Source organism: Acomys russatus, chromosome 4 (genome assembly GCF_903995435.1).
Source record: "Acomys russatus chromosome 4, mAcoRus1.1, whole genome shotgun sequence".
Taxonomy (NCBI): domain Eukaryota; kingdom Metazoa; phylum Chordata; class Mammalia; order Rodentia; family Muridae; genus Acomys; species Acomys russatus.
The window spans coordinates 27,219,964-27,234,750 of record NC_067140.1 but is presented as its reverse complement, the minus strand read 5'-3'; the positions used below and the strand labels follow the sequence as shown (position 1 = coordinate 27,234,750).

Genomic DNA, 14,787 nt, shown 5'->3' with positions numbered 1-14,787 from the left:
GCGCAGGACTCTAAGTCACAGGTCTCAAATGTCAGTGGGCTGTGTTTTTCAGCTCAGTTTTGGGGGAGCCAGATCACCCTGCTGGTGTAAGGCAATTTGCTACAAAGGTGGTGAGGGATGTGGCCTCTAGGTTGAAACACACACACACACACACACACACACACACACACACACACACACACACACACACACACACACACACACACACACACACACACACACACACACATAATTATGAAGCCATCTTTGACCAGAAGAGGCAGAGAACAGAGTGAAAGTTGCCAGGGCTGGGCGAAGGACCTGGGGTGTCAATGAAATGTGCAGTTTTCTTTTGGGAATGATGCCATTGGTGTAAGTAGCCCTTAATATACTGTTCTCCTTTTTGTTTATGTTTTTGTTTTTTGAGACAGGGTTTCTCTATGTAACCCTGGCTGCCCTGGAGCTCATTGAGTAGACCAACCTGGCCTTGGACTCACAGAGATCCACTTGTCCCTGTAAAGTGCTGGGATTAAAGGTGTGTGTCAAATCCTGAATTTAATGACAACCACCCATTGTCCCCTGTAGGTGAGTGAGTGTGGGCACATGAGTTCTATCTCAATGGAGCTGTTAACCAGGAATCACTGTAGCTCCAGCAGAAGCCAAGAGCCAGTGGCCTCAGCCATGTGAGGTCACCAGATAGGATGGGAGCCTTCGGACAAGCAGCAGTAGTAATGAGGCATGGTATGGCATCACTGTTAGACCCAGAGCTGCCTGTGGCCATGCCCTGCTAGTACTATCCCCAAGGGCAGGACCAGACAATAGTTACCCCTCTACCTGTAGTTGCCCGGCCTTGTAGGCTCTTGCCAAACCCACTTTCATAGACAGGAAACACAGAGACCAAGTATTCTGTGTTGGATGTCAGGTTTCGTAGCTCCATGGATGAGATGGGCCCTTCCACCATCGCCTAGGCAGAAGAACTGCATCAACAGGGTGTAGACTTGGCAGACATGATACTGCCATCCTGAGAGATGCGCAGCACCAGTCACCATGGAGACATGCAAGACCGTGAAATTCACCTACTGTGTCATCAAAACCGCATCTGATGCCTACAGCCACTGCCCAGGACTCCCCAACCCCGCCCTCCTTGGCTCTCCTGCCTCATGTGGACTCATTTTTTGGAATCCTTCAGTGTAGTGCTCATCCACAGCTCAGTAGAACCCACCTGAACCATGCTGGTAGAGTCCTGTCGGCTGCCCAACTCCCAAGGATGGTCTTAGCAGAGGCTGAAGCAGAGAGCCCCCTCTTACCTCCTTGGGGGCACCACCCCTGGAAGGCTGCCATACAATTAGATACTTGAGGGGTGGGTATAAGGCCGGAGTCCAAGACAGGTGAATGCTGGATGAAGTGACACGGGTTAGGGTCAGTCCGGTAGGCACGGTAGGCACGGGGACCAGAGTAGCTGCTGCTGGTTTGACTGTAAGGAAAGGTAGTTAGGGACCAAGGAAAGACAACCATCTACTCCCCCTGGTGGCCATGTAAGGAGGTACAGGGAAATCCCTCTATACCCACCCTCAACAAATCCAAGGATATATTCCTCCCTGGTTTAGGCTACACACCCTCATGGGCCATGAAATTCGCCCGATGTGGCTTCAGTCTTTCTGTGCTTCTGTCACTGTGGTGCTGTGTGCTTACCTGGGCTCTTCTTGCCTTGGATTTTTTGGCAAATGAGGCGGCTGAGCAGATCAGCTAAGGTGGCCAGCTGAGGGAAGTCCAGTACATTGTGGACAGTGATGTCCAGTGGCTGGGACGCCAGGAGCTTCAGTTCAGCATCATCGGCGTTCTTCACACCTGTTTTGGGGAAGTATGTGCCAACAGGCCACACTGAGGCTTCCATCATATTTACAGACAAGACCATAGAGGAGGGACCTACCAGAGTCCTCAACATATGGGGGCTGGGGGCGGGGGCACAAACTGAAGCCATATGTCCTAGATCTCACGGGGTCTCAATGAAACATAGGAATGGAGCAGGGGAAGCTCTGGGAAGTAGGTCAGGCTATGTGGATGCTGGTGTCAGGTGCCCACTCATAATGGAGGGGGATCCTGAGAGAGAGGGAAGCTCCTAGAACAACCCCACATGGTTGAAGTTTCCTTCCTTCCCACCAGAATGCAATGAGTGTGGTTAACACCCCAGAGAACACCTGGAACAATCCTTGCTTCGGGAGCAGATGGGGAAGAGGGAAGAGGTGTCAGGCACAAGGACAGCTGCCAGGCAGGGGACCAGTTTGGAGGCTACTTGCAGTGTGAGTTGGAGGGTGGCAGGCAGCAGGGGAGTGTCACAACAAGGGAAGGAGGAGCAGTTTTTTTGTGCAGGTGCTGCTGCAAAGTGTAAGCCATGCACCTCTGTGGAGCTCTGGGCTCTATGGGTGTGGAGGCTGCGGATCAGCAGTTAAGCATGCGCCAACTTTTCCAGCAGAAATGGTGAAGCCAGAGTGCAGGTGTGTCTGTGACCCAGAGCCCACCCCAGCCATGAGCACTCCAACCCAGGGACCAGGCACTGTGCGGGCTCACCCACGACAAAGACATCAATGTCCTGGTCCTTAAGGATGTGGGCAGCTGAACGCACATCATCCTGAGACTTGCCATCTGTCACCAGAATCAACACTTTGGCTGCGTCTGGACGGACACCTGCTGCCGGCTTCAGGTTATGCCCCAGCACATGGGTTAGGGCAAGGCCTTAGGAACATAGAGGACAAAATGATGGGCAGCCACTACACCCTCCTCCTCAGGTACCCTCACAACCAAAGCTGATGCTGGCAGTTGGGATCAGGGACAGCTCTTCCTGTGGTGGGTACCACGGCCCAGCAAGGCCATGCCTATGTCTTCCAAGCCACCTGCACAGCTGACAGTCGAGCTGAGTTGGTCGCAGACAGAACTGCTGATAATCAGTGCCAACCCTTACTCTTGACTAGGCGCCCAAAGTCCCACACTTTTGCTGAAGGTTGGGGCAGGTGTCAACTTTGCCCTCTAAAGTGTGAAGTGGGCTCAGCACCCACACATCACACAAATGTTTAGGAGTGTAAGGGGTTACAAAAGGCAAGTGGCTTCAGAACAGCCAACCCTCAGGCCAGGACATACCTGTGAAGGTGTTTCCTCCCTTGTAGCGGAGGCTGTGTATGGCTGCCAGCACTCGCTCCTTGGTGTGGAAGGAGTTCAGGTCCCACTCAGTCTGCGGATCTCCACTGTACTGGGTCAGACCTGAGGGTGGGCTCTGGTTGCTGGACTGAGGGGGTTTTTGGGGGGGGACTTTATGTTTTGCATCATGTGAGGGGTGGCAAGCATGTTAGGCAAGTATTATACTACTGTATCCTCAGCCACAGGGCTCAGTTTTGAAGACCAGATCCACGGAATAGCCCGCTCTAGGTACAGGCTTTGGGAATCCCACTCTTGGGGAAAGACACATTTTCAGGGCCCAAGGCTCTCATAGGGGTATCATCAGAGACTCTGACCGGGAGCCAGCCATTCCTGCAGACCATAATAGTTTTCTGAGGGCAACTACCATCCTTCTGCTGCTGAGGACTTAAGAAGTCCAGTCTCCCCCAAGAGCAGGGCAAAGGAGGTGGTACCCACCTACTTGGACTTTATCAGGTCCTATTTCAAAGGGCGTGATGATGCTGGCCAGGAAGTCTTTGACCTGCTGGAAGTGTCTGTGACCGATGCTCCAGGACCCATCCACCAGGAAGATTATGTCAGCCGGTGTTGGAGGTGTGCAGTGGAACTGGGGGTCAGCTGAGGTGGGTAATAGTGGGTAAGGTATGGAGTGAGGCTTATGGCCTCCCCAGGATACCTGAGGTCTTCGAGGCCTGACTCCAGCCCTCCGAATACACTTCACTGGGATCTTGGTAGGGGGTCAGGATTTCTAAGGACTTTGCGTTTCACCAGACTTAGAAAAGCCCTCATGCATCCCGGTTTGGGGTTTCAGTTCCTCTAAATCCCCTCAAGGAAGGCTGATCATAGTCTCAGGTCTAGGAGTCACTTCTGCCTTCTAAGGCCTCTGGCAACACTATGTCTGATCCTGACAATTTAGTCCCTTGGCTGAGTGGGCTTCAGCACCCACATTCCCAGGCCCAGATGCCTATAGGTGGCCACCTGGCATGGATGGGAGGAGTCTGCACCACAGCCAGTCCAACCTGGGCAAATTGGCAGGAAGAGCAGGCAGGACTGGCAGCAACCTCAGGATCTTCCATCGCCCTAGAGTTCTTTGCAGATCATGCCCCTAACTGGGACCCCTGATAATTTGACAAAGATGGCACCAGGCAGGGCCTTGTGAGGTTTCTGAATACAGGCAGATGATTCCTCTGTGGCTTCTGATCCTCAGTCTAAAAGGGAGGCATGGGCCTGCCCAAGGGCCCTCAGCGGTGGGGTGACATTGTACTAGAAGACCCTCTCCATAGCAACATAACAGGAAACAGGCCTGGATGTGCGGGAGCAATGGCCAAGTCTGCAGACACAAGCCTCACCACAGCTCTGTGTCTGGTGGAGAAGGGGGTGTCCTACTGATGTGATGGGAGACAGAGGAAGGCAGGGCCTCACTCCATCTGGCTCCACAGGACACAGCTTACCTAGCTTCCACTGCTTTCCCATGGAGGCTGTAGTGTGGCTCTTCCTCTCAGGGTCTGTGGATGGCTCAGTAGGGCCCTGTAGGTCTTGCTTGAGTTTCCTCTGATCCTTGTTGGCCACTCCTGGAGGCCAGGGGTGGGGAGTGGGGGATGGGAGGAGGGAGGGGGGAGTGGGGTTGTTGGAGGGGTCACAGCTGCTGCCAGGCACCTCTCAGACCTAAGCTAGGGCTGTAGGACAAAGACTGCCTGGCCCCTGTGTATGAGATTAGTGAGTCCAGGAGCATGGTGGGTAAACCCAAATTAAAACTAGAACATTTGGTCAAATGCAATCAAGAACTTCTAGCCATATGACAAGAGACACAAGAAGTTTCAGAGGGCTCCCCTGCCCCCAGGATTTACTTCCACTCCACTCTTACTCACCTAGAATGGGCAGGTCCCTGCTTGAGGTGAAGGTCATGCTGGGCTCGGATATTTTCTCAGGGTCTGGGGCTGCCAGAGGGAAGGAGGTAGGCTCCAGGGTGGGTCCCACCAGCTTCCGGCTGCCTCTGCCCAAAGAGTGGCTCTTCAGATCCTCAACTGCAGAGAGGGTATGAGGGGGACACTATGAGGACACCAACTCGAGTTGGGAGCAGGGCTTGGGGCTTGGGAGTGTGCACACTTCCTGGAAGCAAATCTACAGACCTGCCCACCTCATGGGAGGGGAGCAGCAAGGTCAGGAGCAGGAAGCAAAGCCCAAGCACTTCACAGACACCCAGGCCACAGACTCTCAACCCAGAGGCCTTCCACCCACATAACCCCTGTCCGGGTGTAGGAGGACTTACTCACAAACTCCCTTCGTGCCAGCAGGACAGGCCCAGAGTCAGTGAGCTCGAAGATCTGCAGGGTATAGGCCTTGGAAGGGCTCAGGCCGCCCACAGTAGCCTTGGGGGTCTTGGTGGTCAATATCAGCTCCTGTTCCAAGTCCCCTAGGTGGAGGTGGAGAGTTGTTGAGGCTGTCAAATTTCCTACACATGTGAGTGCATACATATGGTTGGTGTGTATTCATGTTAATGCGTGTGTGCTGTACATGTTTGCACATGTACATCTGTGGATGCACTATGTGGGGTATGCATGTGTGTGCATGTGGATGTGAGTGGATATTTGTATATGTGTGTTGTACACATTTGCACACATATATGCATATGGAATGTATGAGTGTATGTGCTGAGTGTGTATCCTAAGGTGGCATTCATGTATGCATGTGCATGTGGACAGGTGAATGTGCACTGCGTGTGTGCTTTGCATGCATGTAGGTACACAGATGTGTATGTGTGTACATGTGAGTTATGTGTCCTTCGTGCATGTGCGCTATATGGGCATACATGTACATGAACATGTGTGCATATGGGTATGTGAATCAGGTGCCTTGAATGCACGTGCCCCATGTGTAGAGCCATATGTATGCACAAGTGTACATGGATTATGTATATAGTTTAAGAGTTAATGGAAACTAATCCCTTTTGAGGTCAGGGATGAGAACAAGATGAGGTCAGTTGGGAAAGGGAAGAAGCTGTGCAGAAGAACCTGTCCTGTGGGAGAACATCTGCTTTTCCTTCTTTGGAATGCTGTTATCTAAAGATAGGGTAGATTCCAGTCCTAAGAACCAATCATACCAGGCCTAGTGGTATACTCCTTTAGGTCTCTCACTTGGGAGGCAGAGGCAGAGGCAGGCAGATTTCTGTGAGTTCAAGACTAGGCACGTCAACATAGCAACGTCCAAGCCAGCTAGGGCTGTCCAATGAAACCCTGTCTCAAGAGAGACCAAAGCAAAAACCACACAATGCCAAAGGGGCCCTGTTCTATCTGGGGCAGGTAGGGTGGAGCCAGAAGTGACCTTGTAATGGAGCTAGGAGAGGTACTTAGACGAATGGACATACTCCCAGAGCCCCTGTGCCTCAAACAACAGGAGGAAAACACTGTTCTCACACAGTGGGCTCCCTAGACCTGCGCCTGGGCGGTCCCACAGTAGGCAGTGGCCAGGCAAGGAGGCACAGGCCACCATGCTCCTGCTGTTTATAATAATATGTCACAGCAGCAGAAGGTGGACTCAAGCTGGGTGTGGTGGCACAGGCCTGAATCCAAGCACTCAGGGAGCCAAGGCAAAAGAATTATTGAGTGAAGCCTAGCTTACAGTGAGAAAGACTCTATCTCAATTAAAAAGGAGGAGGAAGAGGAGGTGGTGGGGAGGAAGAGGAAGAGAAAACCAGACTGGGACATGAACCCACTTTTGTAGATGTAGACTAATGATCAATTACCACATTGAAAACATGTTATGATATTTACTATATCTACAAATTAGGATCATTAGCAGCACAGATAGAGATGTGGTCCGTGGAAAGGTGACACAGCTCTCAGGATTGCCACATGTTTATAAGGATGTGTGGTCACTAGGAGATGAGGAGATAAGTAACCACCATATTAAGTTATATAGAACAGAAAAGTAAATTCAGGTAGACTAAAAAGAAATGATAGAAAAGCGAGTAAGTTATAGAAATAAGCTTGGCACAGTGGCTGACCCCTGTAATCCCAGCACTCAAGGAGGCAGAGGCAGGCAGATCTCTGTGAGCCCAGCCTGGTCTACAAAGTGAGTCCAGGACACCCAAGGCTACACAGAGAAACCCTGTCCTGAAAAAATTAATAAAAAAAGCACAAAACAAGTGAATCAATAAAGCTAAAATATATCCTTTTTAAATTCTGTTTTGTTTTTTCTTTGATACACAGTTTCTCTGTGTAGCTTTGGTTGTCCTGGATTCTTTGTAGACCAGGCTGGCCTTGAACTCACAGTGAGCAGCCTGCCTCTGCCTCCCTGAGTGGTGGGCCTGGTTGTTAAAAGATATCTTATAAAATAGAAAAGCTTCTATATGAAGAGTGATCCAAAGCATTTTTTAAGTCAGTATGACAATTTGTCTTTTTAAAAAATTGTGTGTGTGTGTGTGTGTATGTATGTGTGCATGTGTGTACGTATGTGTATGTGTGTGAGTGTGTGTGTGTATATATCTGTGTGAGTGTATGTGTAAGTGTGTGTATGTATGTGTGTATGTGTGTATATGTATGTGTTTGTGTATATATGTGTGTGAAAGTGTGTGTATGTGTGTGTGTGCCAACACACATGAACACAGGTGCGCTCATAAGCCAGAAGAGACGGATGCCCCTGGATCCGGAGCCACAGGCAGCTGTGAGCTATTCATATAGGCTGAGAATTGAATTTGGTCCTCTACAAGAGTAGCTAGTGCTCATAACTTTTGAGCCATCTTGCCAACCTCATTCTTCGTCTTTTAGTTGAAACATTTTATCTTTTTTTTTTTTAAAAAAAAACAAAGTATATATTTACTTGAGTTTAAATCTACAATCTTCAAATTTGTTTTCTTTTTATATGCTTGCATTACATTTTTATTCTCTTCTTGGCTTCTTTGGGTCTAATATTTTAATGGGAAATTTTAAACACCTGGTAGGCAGCACAGTGTGATGGAGCCTGGTGCTGGGCACTAAGCGCCACAGGTAGCATGTGGCCAGCACAGCTTTGCTTCCCTCCTTGTCACCCTTCTGTGCTGCATTCCCTTAAAGCAAATCTGAGATGTGGCTCAACCCGGACTGTAGACATCGCATCGTGTTTACTTACAAGAAGAAAGGATGCAAACACAGCTCCAGTGCCTTTGGTACTTCTCCAAATAAAAGCCAGAACAATTGAGCAGTCTTAATTGAGACCCCAAACGATGCTACACATCCGCCTCCCCTCAAAATGGGATCTTTCTGTACAGCCCAGAGAACCCTTTAGCCCATAGTTCGCTTGCCTCAGCCCTGGAGTACTGAGATTGCTAGGTGTGCACCACATTCCTGGGGAAGCATATGTTTTTGTTTTGTTTTGTTGTTTTTGGAAACAGGGTTTTTCTGGCTGTCCTGGACTCACTTAGTAGACCAGACTGGCCTTAAACTCACAGCGATCTGTCTGCCTCTGCTTCCCAAGTGCTGGGATTAAAGGCATGAACCACCACTGTCCAGCTTGGAGATTCTATCTTTAATTTTTTTTTTTTTTTTTTTTTTTTTGTCTTTAAAAAGGCATGGGAGGGAGGGGGAGTCCCTATCCACACCTTCAGCATTTTTCTAAGTTTGTCCTCAAGGTTGTATCCTGCTTTCAAAAGTGGCACTTTGCTCATCTACTAAGTGGCTTTAAGTTAGCCAATCTGTAAGATTGTGAGACCCAGCTCTGATCATTAAGAGTGACGTAGGAAACTTCTTTGGTTAGAAAAAAAAGTGCCGCGACTGTGGCCTCTGATTGGGTGTGCTCACCTGCTTGCTTAAGCTTGGCTACACACCATTCTGCAGAAGTAAAACTTTGTGCTTTGCCAAAAACACTTTGGATCATGTGGTCATCGTCTGACAGTCTTAACAGGGAAGAGAAGAGAAAGCCTCGTAGGAGACACGAGCTCCATACCTGCCATAGGTGTCACCTGCACCAAGTAGCCAAGGCCACTTCCCTCTGTTTCCCTCCACTTCATCTGCAGCTGGTCCTCGGGCAGCACCACCAGCCTCAGACGGCCACTTACTGTAAGAACAGGTTTGGAGTTTGGGATGTAAGACAGACTCACCAGCGACCAAATGACTACCTCCTACAACCAGAGGGAGGCCTCCCCTAAGATGTTTGGAAGAGCACAGCCCCTCCTGGGTGTCTAAAGAGCCTGCGGCCCCATGAAGATCTGTGGGGGAAAATCCCTCATCCTTGAGATTTCTGAAGACAAGGCCACACCGGAAGCTTCAGGAGGAGTCTAATTCCACCCAAGGGAGCCCTCGCTGCAAAGGAGGCTCACATCAGCACCCAGGAGGGCAGTGCCCACCCTGTGATGACTAGAGGTGCAGAGATAAAACAGCAGCTGCTGACCCTCAGCCCAGGGCCTTGGCAGCTGCCTTGTGTCTTCTGGTTTCAAGGATAGAGAAGCAGCTGTGCAGCTGTACACACACACACACACACACACACACACACACACACACACACACACACACACACACACACACACACACACGCACACACACACACACACACGCACACACACACACACACACACACACACACACACACACGCACACACACACACACACACCTGCCAAAGTCATGCAAGGTTGATGCATCCCTTGTGGGCAAACTGGATGAAGGGCCTCAGCTGGAAATGTGGTGCCTGCTTATTTACATACAGTGTATCTGTGTACACCTGTGTCTAGATGTGGGCACATGTGGGATGTGCAGCAAACCTCAGGCCTCATACTAGGAATTGCAGTATGACGGCCAGTATTGTCAGCTTGGCAGAATCTAAAACCACCTGGGATATCAGACTCTGTGTATGCCTGTGGGGGATTATCTTGATTTAGTTAACTGATTTGCTTAACTAAACACATTTTAATTGTAGATGGGGCTATTCTTCTGGCAGGGGACCCAGGACTGTAAGAAACGGAGACAGTGAGCTGAGCACTAGCATGCATTCACTGCTTTTTCGTTTCTGATGATGGATGCAATGTAACTGGCTGCACCTTGACTTCCTGCCATGACCCAAGAGCTAAAATATATCCTTTTCCCCTAAGTTGCTTTTGTTAGCATTTTGCCATAGCAAAAGGAAGAGAAACAAAGACAGGGCAATTCTGTTGCGGAGGGGAGGGGAACCCATGATCAATAGGGAGGAGGGGAACAGCAGGGTCTGTGCTGACCTCCCAGGAAGCTTCCGGACTCTGTGGTACAGGCAGCTATTTTTGGGAAATGAGGACAGAGGCCTCTTCTAGTCCCCTCACCATGTGCTGGAGCAAGGAGAGCCAGGCAAAGGCTGAGGGTGTCTGAAATTGACACAATGACCCATTCAGAAAGAACTATTTCCGGATGGGCTTGGCTGCTCTGACAGTGACCTATTGAAAGGCAGGAATGTGTCAGGATGAGGTGAGGGCACTGACAGGCCAGCTGTGAGCAAGGCCCCACTCTTGCCCATCAAGAGCCTTCTGTTTTTTTTTTTTTTCCCCCAATCTCTGTAATGTGTTAGGGCCTTTTAGGACTTCCCTCTCAGAGACAGCACAGCACGTGTTCTCCTCCCAAACCTCAGCTGCCCCCCCTCCCTGGTTGCTGGACATGTGGGTCCTGCCTCCTCAGTTGGTCTCTGAGGCCCCAGGCCACCCCAGCCACGCAAGGGTAGTGTGTCATACTGACAGTGTGATTGTGGGTGGCAGTCAGTCACCTTCCTGGTAAGAGGACATGCTGGGAGATGAAATCTGCTGAGCTCCAGGCCAACCTGAGTCAGAACCACTCATAGTGCCAGGATAGTAGTGGCAGGAAGAGATGTTCTTAACCCAGATGAAGCTGGACCTTGGAGTAACCCCCTCAAAAATAATTCAAACCAGTCAGGTGTCATGAGAAGCAGACACATTGCTCCTGGGAACTAGACGTAGCCCTGAGTGTGAAGGCTATGTGAGAACACAGGGACATGCCTTCCAGGGACCCACTGATCCAGCAGCTAGCTCCACAGGAAAGAGTCTACAACACAGACCCTCCCCCAGTCCTGGGCACATCCCTTGGAGGTTATAGATGATACTAGGGAACACTTTCCCAGGGGGAGCACCTGGAGTAGTCAAATAGGAAGAGACCAGATGGAATCTCTTGTCCCAAGACTTGTACAGAGAAGAGGATGCACTGACTGTCTAAGACAGTGTGGGAAGGCTTTCTCTTCCTAGGAGGGAGGAGGCACGAGTCTTGCTCTCTGTTAAACTGCATGTGTGCTGTCTGAAGCCACACTGGGACATTTACAGAATATCTAAGCAAAGCATTAATACAGGAATAAACATTGGGGTATGCCAGTAGTCTTGGAAAAGCTGAGGCAACCCCCAACCCCCAAGCAAGGCTGAAAGACTACAAAGGCAAAGGTCTAGGCAAAGGCTGAGAATGAGGCCTCTCTACTTCTATTGTGCCAGCTTAACCATTGCTGCAACAGCTTGCCTTAAAATTAAAAAAAAAAAAGATTTATTTATTATGTATACAGTGCTCTGCCTGCATAGGGTACCAGAGCCACCATGTGGTTGCTGAGAATTGAACTCAGAACCTCTGGATGAGCAGATAGTGCTCTTAACCACTGAGCCATCTTTCCAGCCCGCTGCAACAGCTCTTAAACAGGCATTTAATCTATGGGGAAATGCCTATTACAGAAGTTCAAAGGCTTGCAGCAGAGTTCCTCCTGCAGGCAGTGTGGACATTGTCTCCTTACCTTGTCCCTGCCCCAGTGCCAAGGTGGCGCCCAACAACATCCAGAGGCACACATGGAGGTAGGAGCCTGCATGGCTCATAGTGAGCAGCCTGTGGGAGGAGAGGCCACAGCCCTTCACCACTTATCCATCCATTGTCCCCCACAACCAGAGCACTAGTTTTCCATGCATTTCCATGCAGCAGCAGCAGCAGCAGCAGCAGCAGCAGGGTATCCCACAGATATGTCATTGCGGGGGTGCTGATGAAGACTGAGGATCTCAGGCCAGCACTGACGCCTCACAAAGAACCCTTAGCTACACAACCTCTTTGTGTACTCCAGATGCCCTCTGCAGGGAGCCAACTCTCCTGAGCAGGGTCTAGTCCAGAACACCTGCCCATGCCCCTTCTGGTGTTTACATCCACAGCAGACACGGTGGGGACCACCAGGAGGCCCCAGCAGCACCACGTGCTATCTAGGATTGGTTTGGAAAGAATCTTACCATCGAGGTCCTCACATTGGGTGGCTTACCCTCAAGCAAAAGGCACATATGCAAGGCCAAATTCCTGTTAGAGCAGAAGCAGGCATATTGGGGGATGCTGAGTAAGGATGCAAAGTATTGGGGAACCCTTGAGACCTCTTAGAAGTTGGGAGGCAATGCTTGAAAGAGAGACCAAAACTCCACTGCTTAGGGGGGTGGAACTTTGGAGGAAGGAACACCAACATGACCCAGTCTAGAGTCTGTGAGCCTGAGGTGACAGGAGTCCTGAGGAACCCAAGATCCCCACCACACTGAACAACCGGCCTGCAGGTGCACAACTTCCCTGTATGCTCAGGGCGCCCTCTGCAGGAGATCCAGCTCTCTGTGAGCAGGGTCCAGACCAGCAGGAAGGCTGCAGGCTGATCCACCCTGGAGCAGCAGTTTACCTGTGGGTTGCGACCCCTTTGGCGGGGGTGGGGGGTTGGGGCTGTCAAACGACCCTTTCACAGGGGTTACCTAAGACCATGAGAAAAGTTATTTACATTAGGACTCATAACAGTAGCAAATTTACAACTATGAAGTAGCATTGAGAATAATTTTATGGTTGGGGGTCACCACAGCATGAGGAACTGTATTAAAAGGTTGCAGCGTTAGGAAGGTTGGGGACCACTGCTCCAGTGTATATATGCATCCATCAGGGAACTTAAACTAAGTTCTCAGCACTGTGGTCCACTGTCCCATCTGCCTACAAAGTGCCACAAAAATGGCCCTGCCTCCTGGACCCCTCCCTACCTCACAGCCAAGGTGCTCACAGCTAATGAACATAAGCTCCCCTGTGCTGGACATCAGCCCTTAAAATACCCATAGTTCCAAATGTCGTTTGAGACCTTCACAGAATGCCAAGACAGGTCTCCAGGCTGCACTTGGCCCCTCTGCTGCTTGTGGGGCCTTAGCACTTTCCCCAATCTGCTGAGCGGATTCTCTGCTCCCTCTTGCACCCGGCCCGGCCCCCGGGGAGTCACTAACCTGCTCCAAAGATGGTGTTCCTCACTTCTCAATGCCTCTTGGTCTTGCTGTGACAAGGCAGGGGCTTTGGGAAGGCTCCCTTCCCTGATGTCACCGCCCCTAAGTCTTTCCCCCTCCCCTCTGTATGCTTCTTCTGCCTAGGGCGTGTTTCCAACGAGAAGATGGTCCCAGCACAAAGACCCATTGCACATCGTCCTGGGAACCCCACCAGGGGCAGTGGGGAACAGCAAGTCTGCCCCAGAGAAGGTCCCAGAGGCTTCCTGAGAATAAAGGCCAGTGTGTGTGGCCCTGGATGCTGGGCATCTGGAGTTTCTGCCAGCAGCCTATTTGGGGGAAGGACCTCTTAGACTCTACCAACTACTAAGGGTTGGGGATGGGGTCCATGACCTCTATCCCCTTCCTTCCTGTTTACCAGGAGCAGGACCATGCCACCCTGCTCTTACCTGGGATGGCCCTGCACTGCCTGCCTGCATGGGCTTGGCAAGCTCTGGCCTCAGCAAAGCTCCTGACTCACCTTGAAATCCCCATGGTCTACCTCCTGTTAACTCTAGGCAAACAGGTCCCGCAGTCTAGGCCCGGGATAGAAGGGCCCCTACTCCGACTCTAGGATTCCCATGGGCCTAGTGCAGCCTCAGCTTTGCTTTCAACTACACACTGGCTCCAACCCACCATATCTTTGCCTGGTTTGTGTCCTGCCTCCCCCCATCCTTACCCATCCTGACCAGTAGGGCCTGAGGGCCCAGCATGATTGGTGGCTATAGAACCTTTCCTGTCTTGAAAGACCCTGTGGGTCTCCCTACTGAGTTGCTCAGAGGACAGGGCATCATATCTTACGTTCCTTGAGGCTGGTTGACATATTCCATTTGGTCAGAGGCCATGTGTGTCCGTGGGAACAGCTATTACTAGGTATCTCCTCCATACACTCTCCTCTGAGCTGCAGGCTGTGGATGGCTACTGACTTCATAGGTAGCATTTTGTACAATACCACCCTTGCTAGGAGACAACCCGAGTTACAGATGGTCCCAGGCAACTCTGGCCAGTAGCACAATCCATTAAAGGGGGCACAGCCTTCTTTCTTGATGCTATGCTGAAAGCTCCTAACTTTGGATCCCAGCTCTGTTCTTAGGGACCCAAACAAAGCCTACAACCTGGGACCTAGGCTGTCTCTGCAGACTCTCATATGGTCAGATAAAGTTAATCCTAGTAATCCCTGGGTACATGCATGTATGCCTACGGCACACATGAAATAGCTATGTGCATTAAGAATTAGCTCAGCACTCCTGTCTGCACTGTGCTCCTCAGGTGAGCCTGCCTCCCCTGTACCTAGCAATGTCATGTGTACATCCAATCTCCATGCTCTGGGATCCATGCCATAATCCATACAGACTAAACCAGAACAGAGTGCCCTAGAGCCTGCTCATCCTCCTCCTGAACCACAGCG

General features: G+C 50.7%; 1 protein-coding gene across 2 annotated transcripts in view; it reads right to left on the bottom strand.

The window, feature by feature from the left end:
• Col20a1 (collagen type XX alpha 1 chain) overlaps positions 1-12,304 on the bottom strand; it is a 30,997-nt gene extending 18,693 nt beyond the window's left edge. For both annotated transcript variants that reach the window (XM_051143983.1, XM_051143984.1), the window contains exons 1-10: positions 11,864-12,304; positions 9,067-9,177; positions 5,417-5,560; positions 5,016-5,171; positions 3,607-3,765; positions 3,115-3,234; positions 2,548-2,712; positions 1,672-1,827; positions 1,287-1,453; positions 814-943 (exon numbers count right to left, since the gene is read on the bottom strand). In XM_051143983.1, the coding sequence (XP_050999940.1) occupies positions 814-943; positions 1,287-1,453; positions 1,672-1,827; positions 2,548-2,712; positions 3,115-3,234; positions 3,607-3,765; positions 5,016-5,171; positions 5,417-5,560; positions 9,067-9,177; positions 11,864-11,942 (1,387 nt within the window). In that variant the 5' untranslated portion in view covers positions 11,943-12,304. The remainder of the gene's footprint in view (positions 1-813; positions 944-1,286; positions 1,454-1,671; positions 1,828-2,547; positions 2,713-3,114; positions 3,235-3,606; positions 3,766-5,015; positions 5,172-5,416; positions 5,561-9,066; positions 9,178-11,863) is intronic.
• Between the last annotated feature and the right edge of the window lie 2,483 nt (positions 12,305-14,787).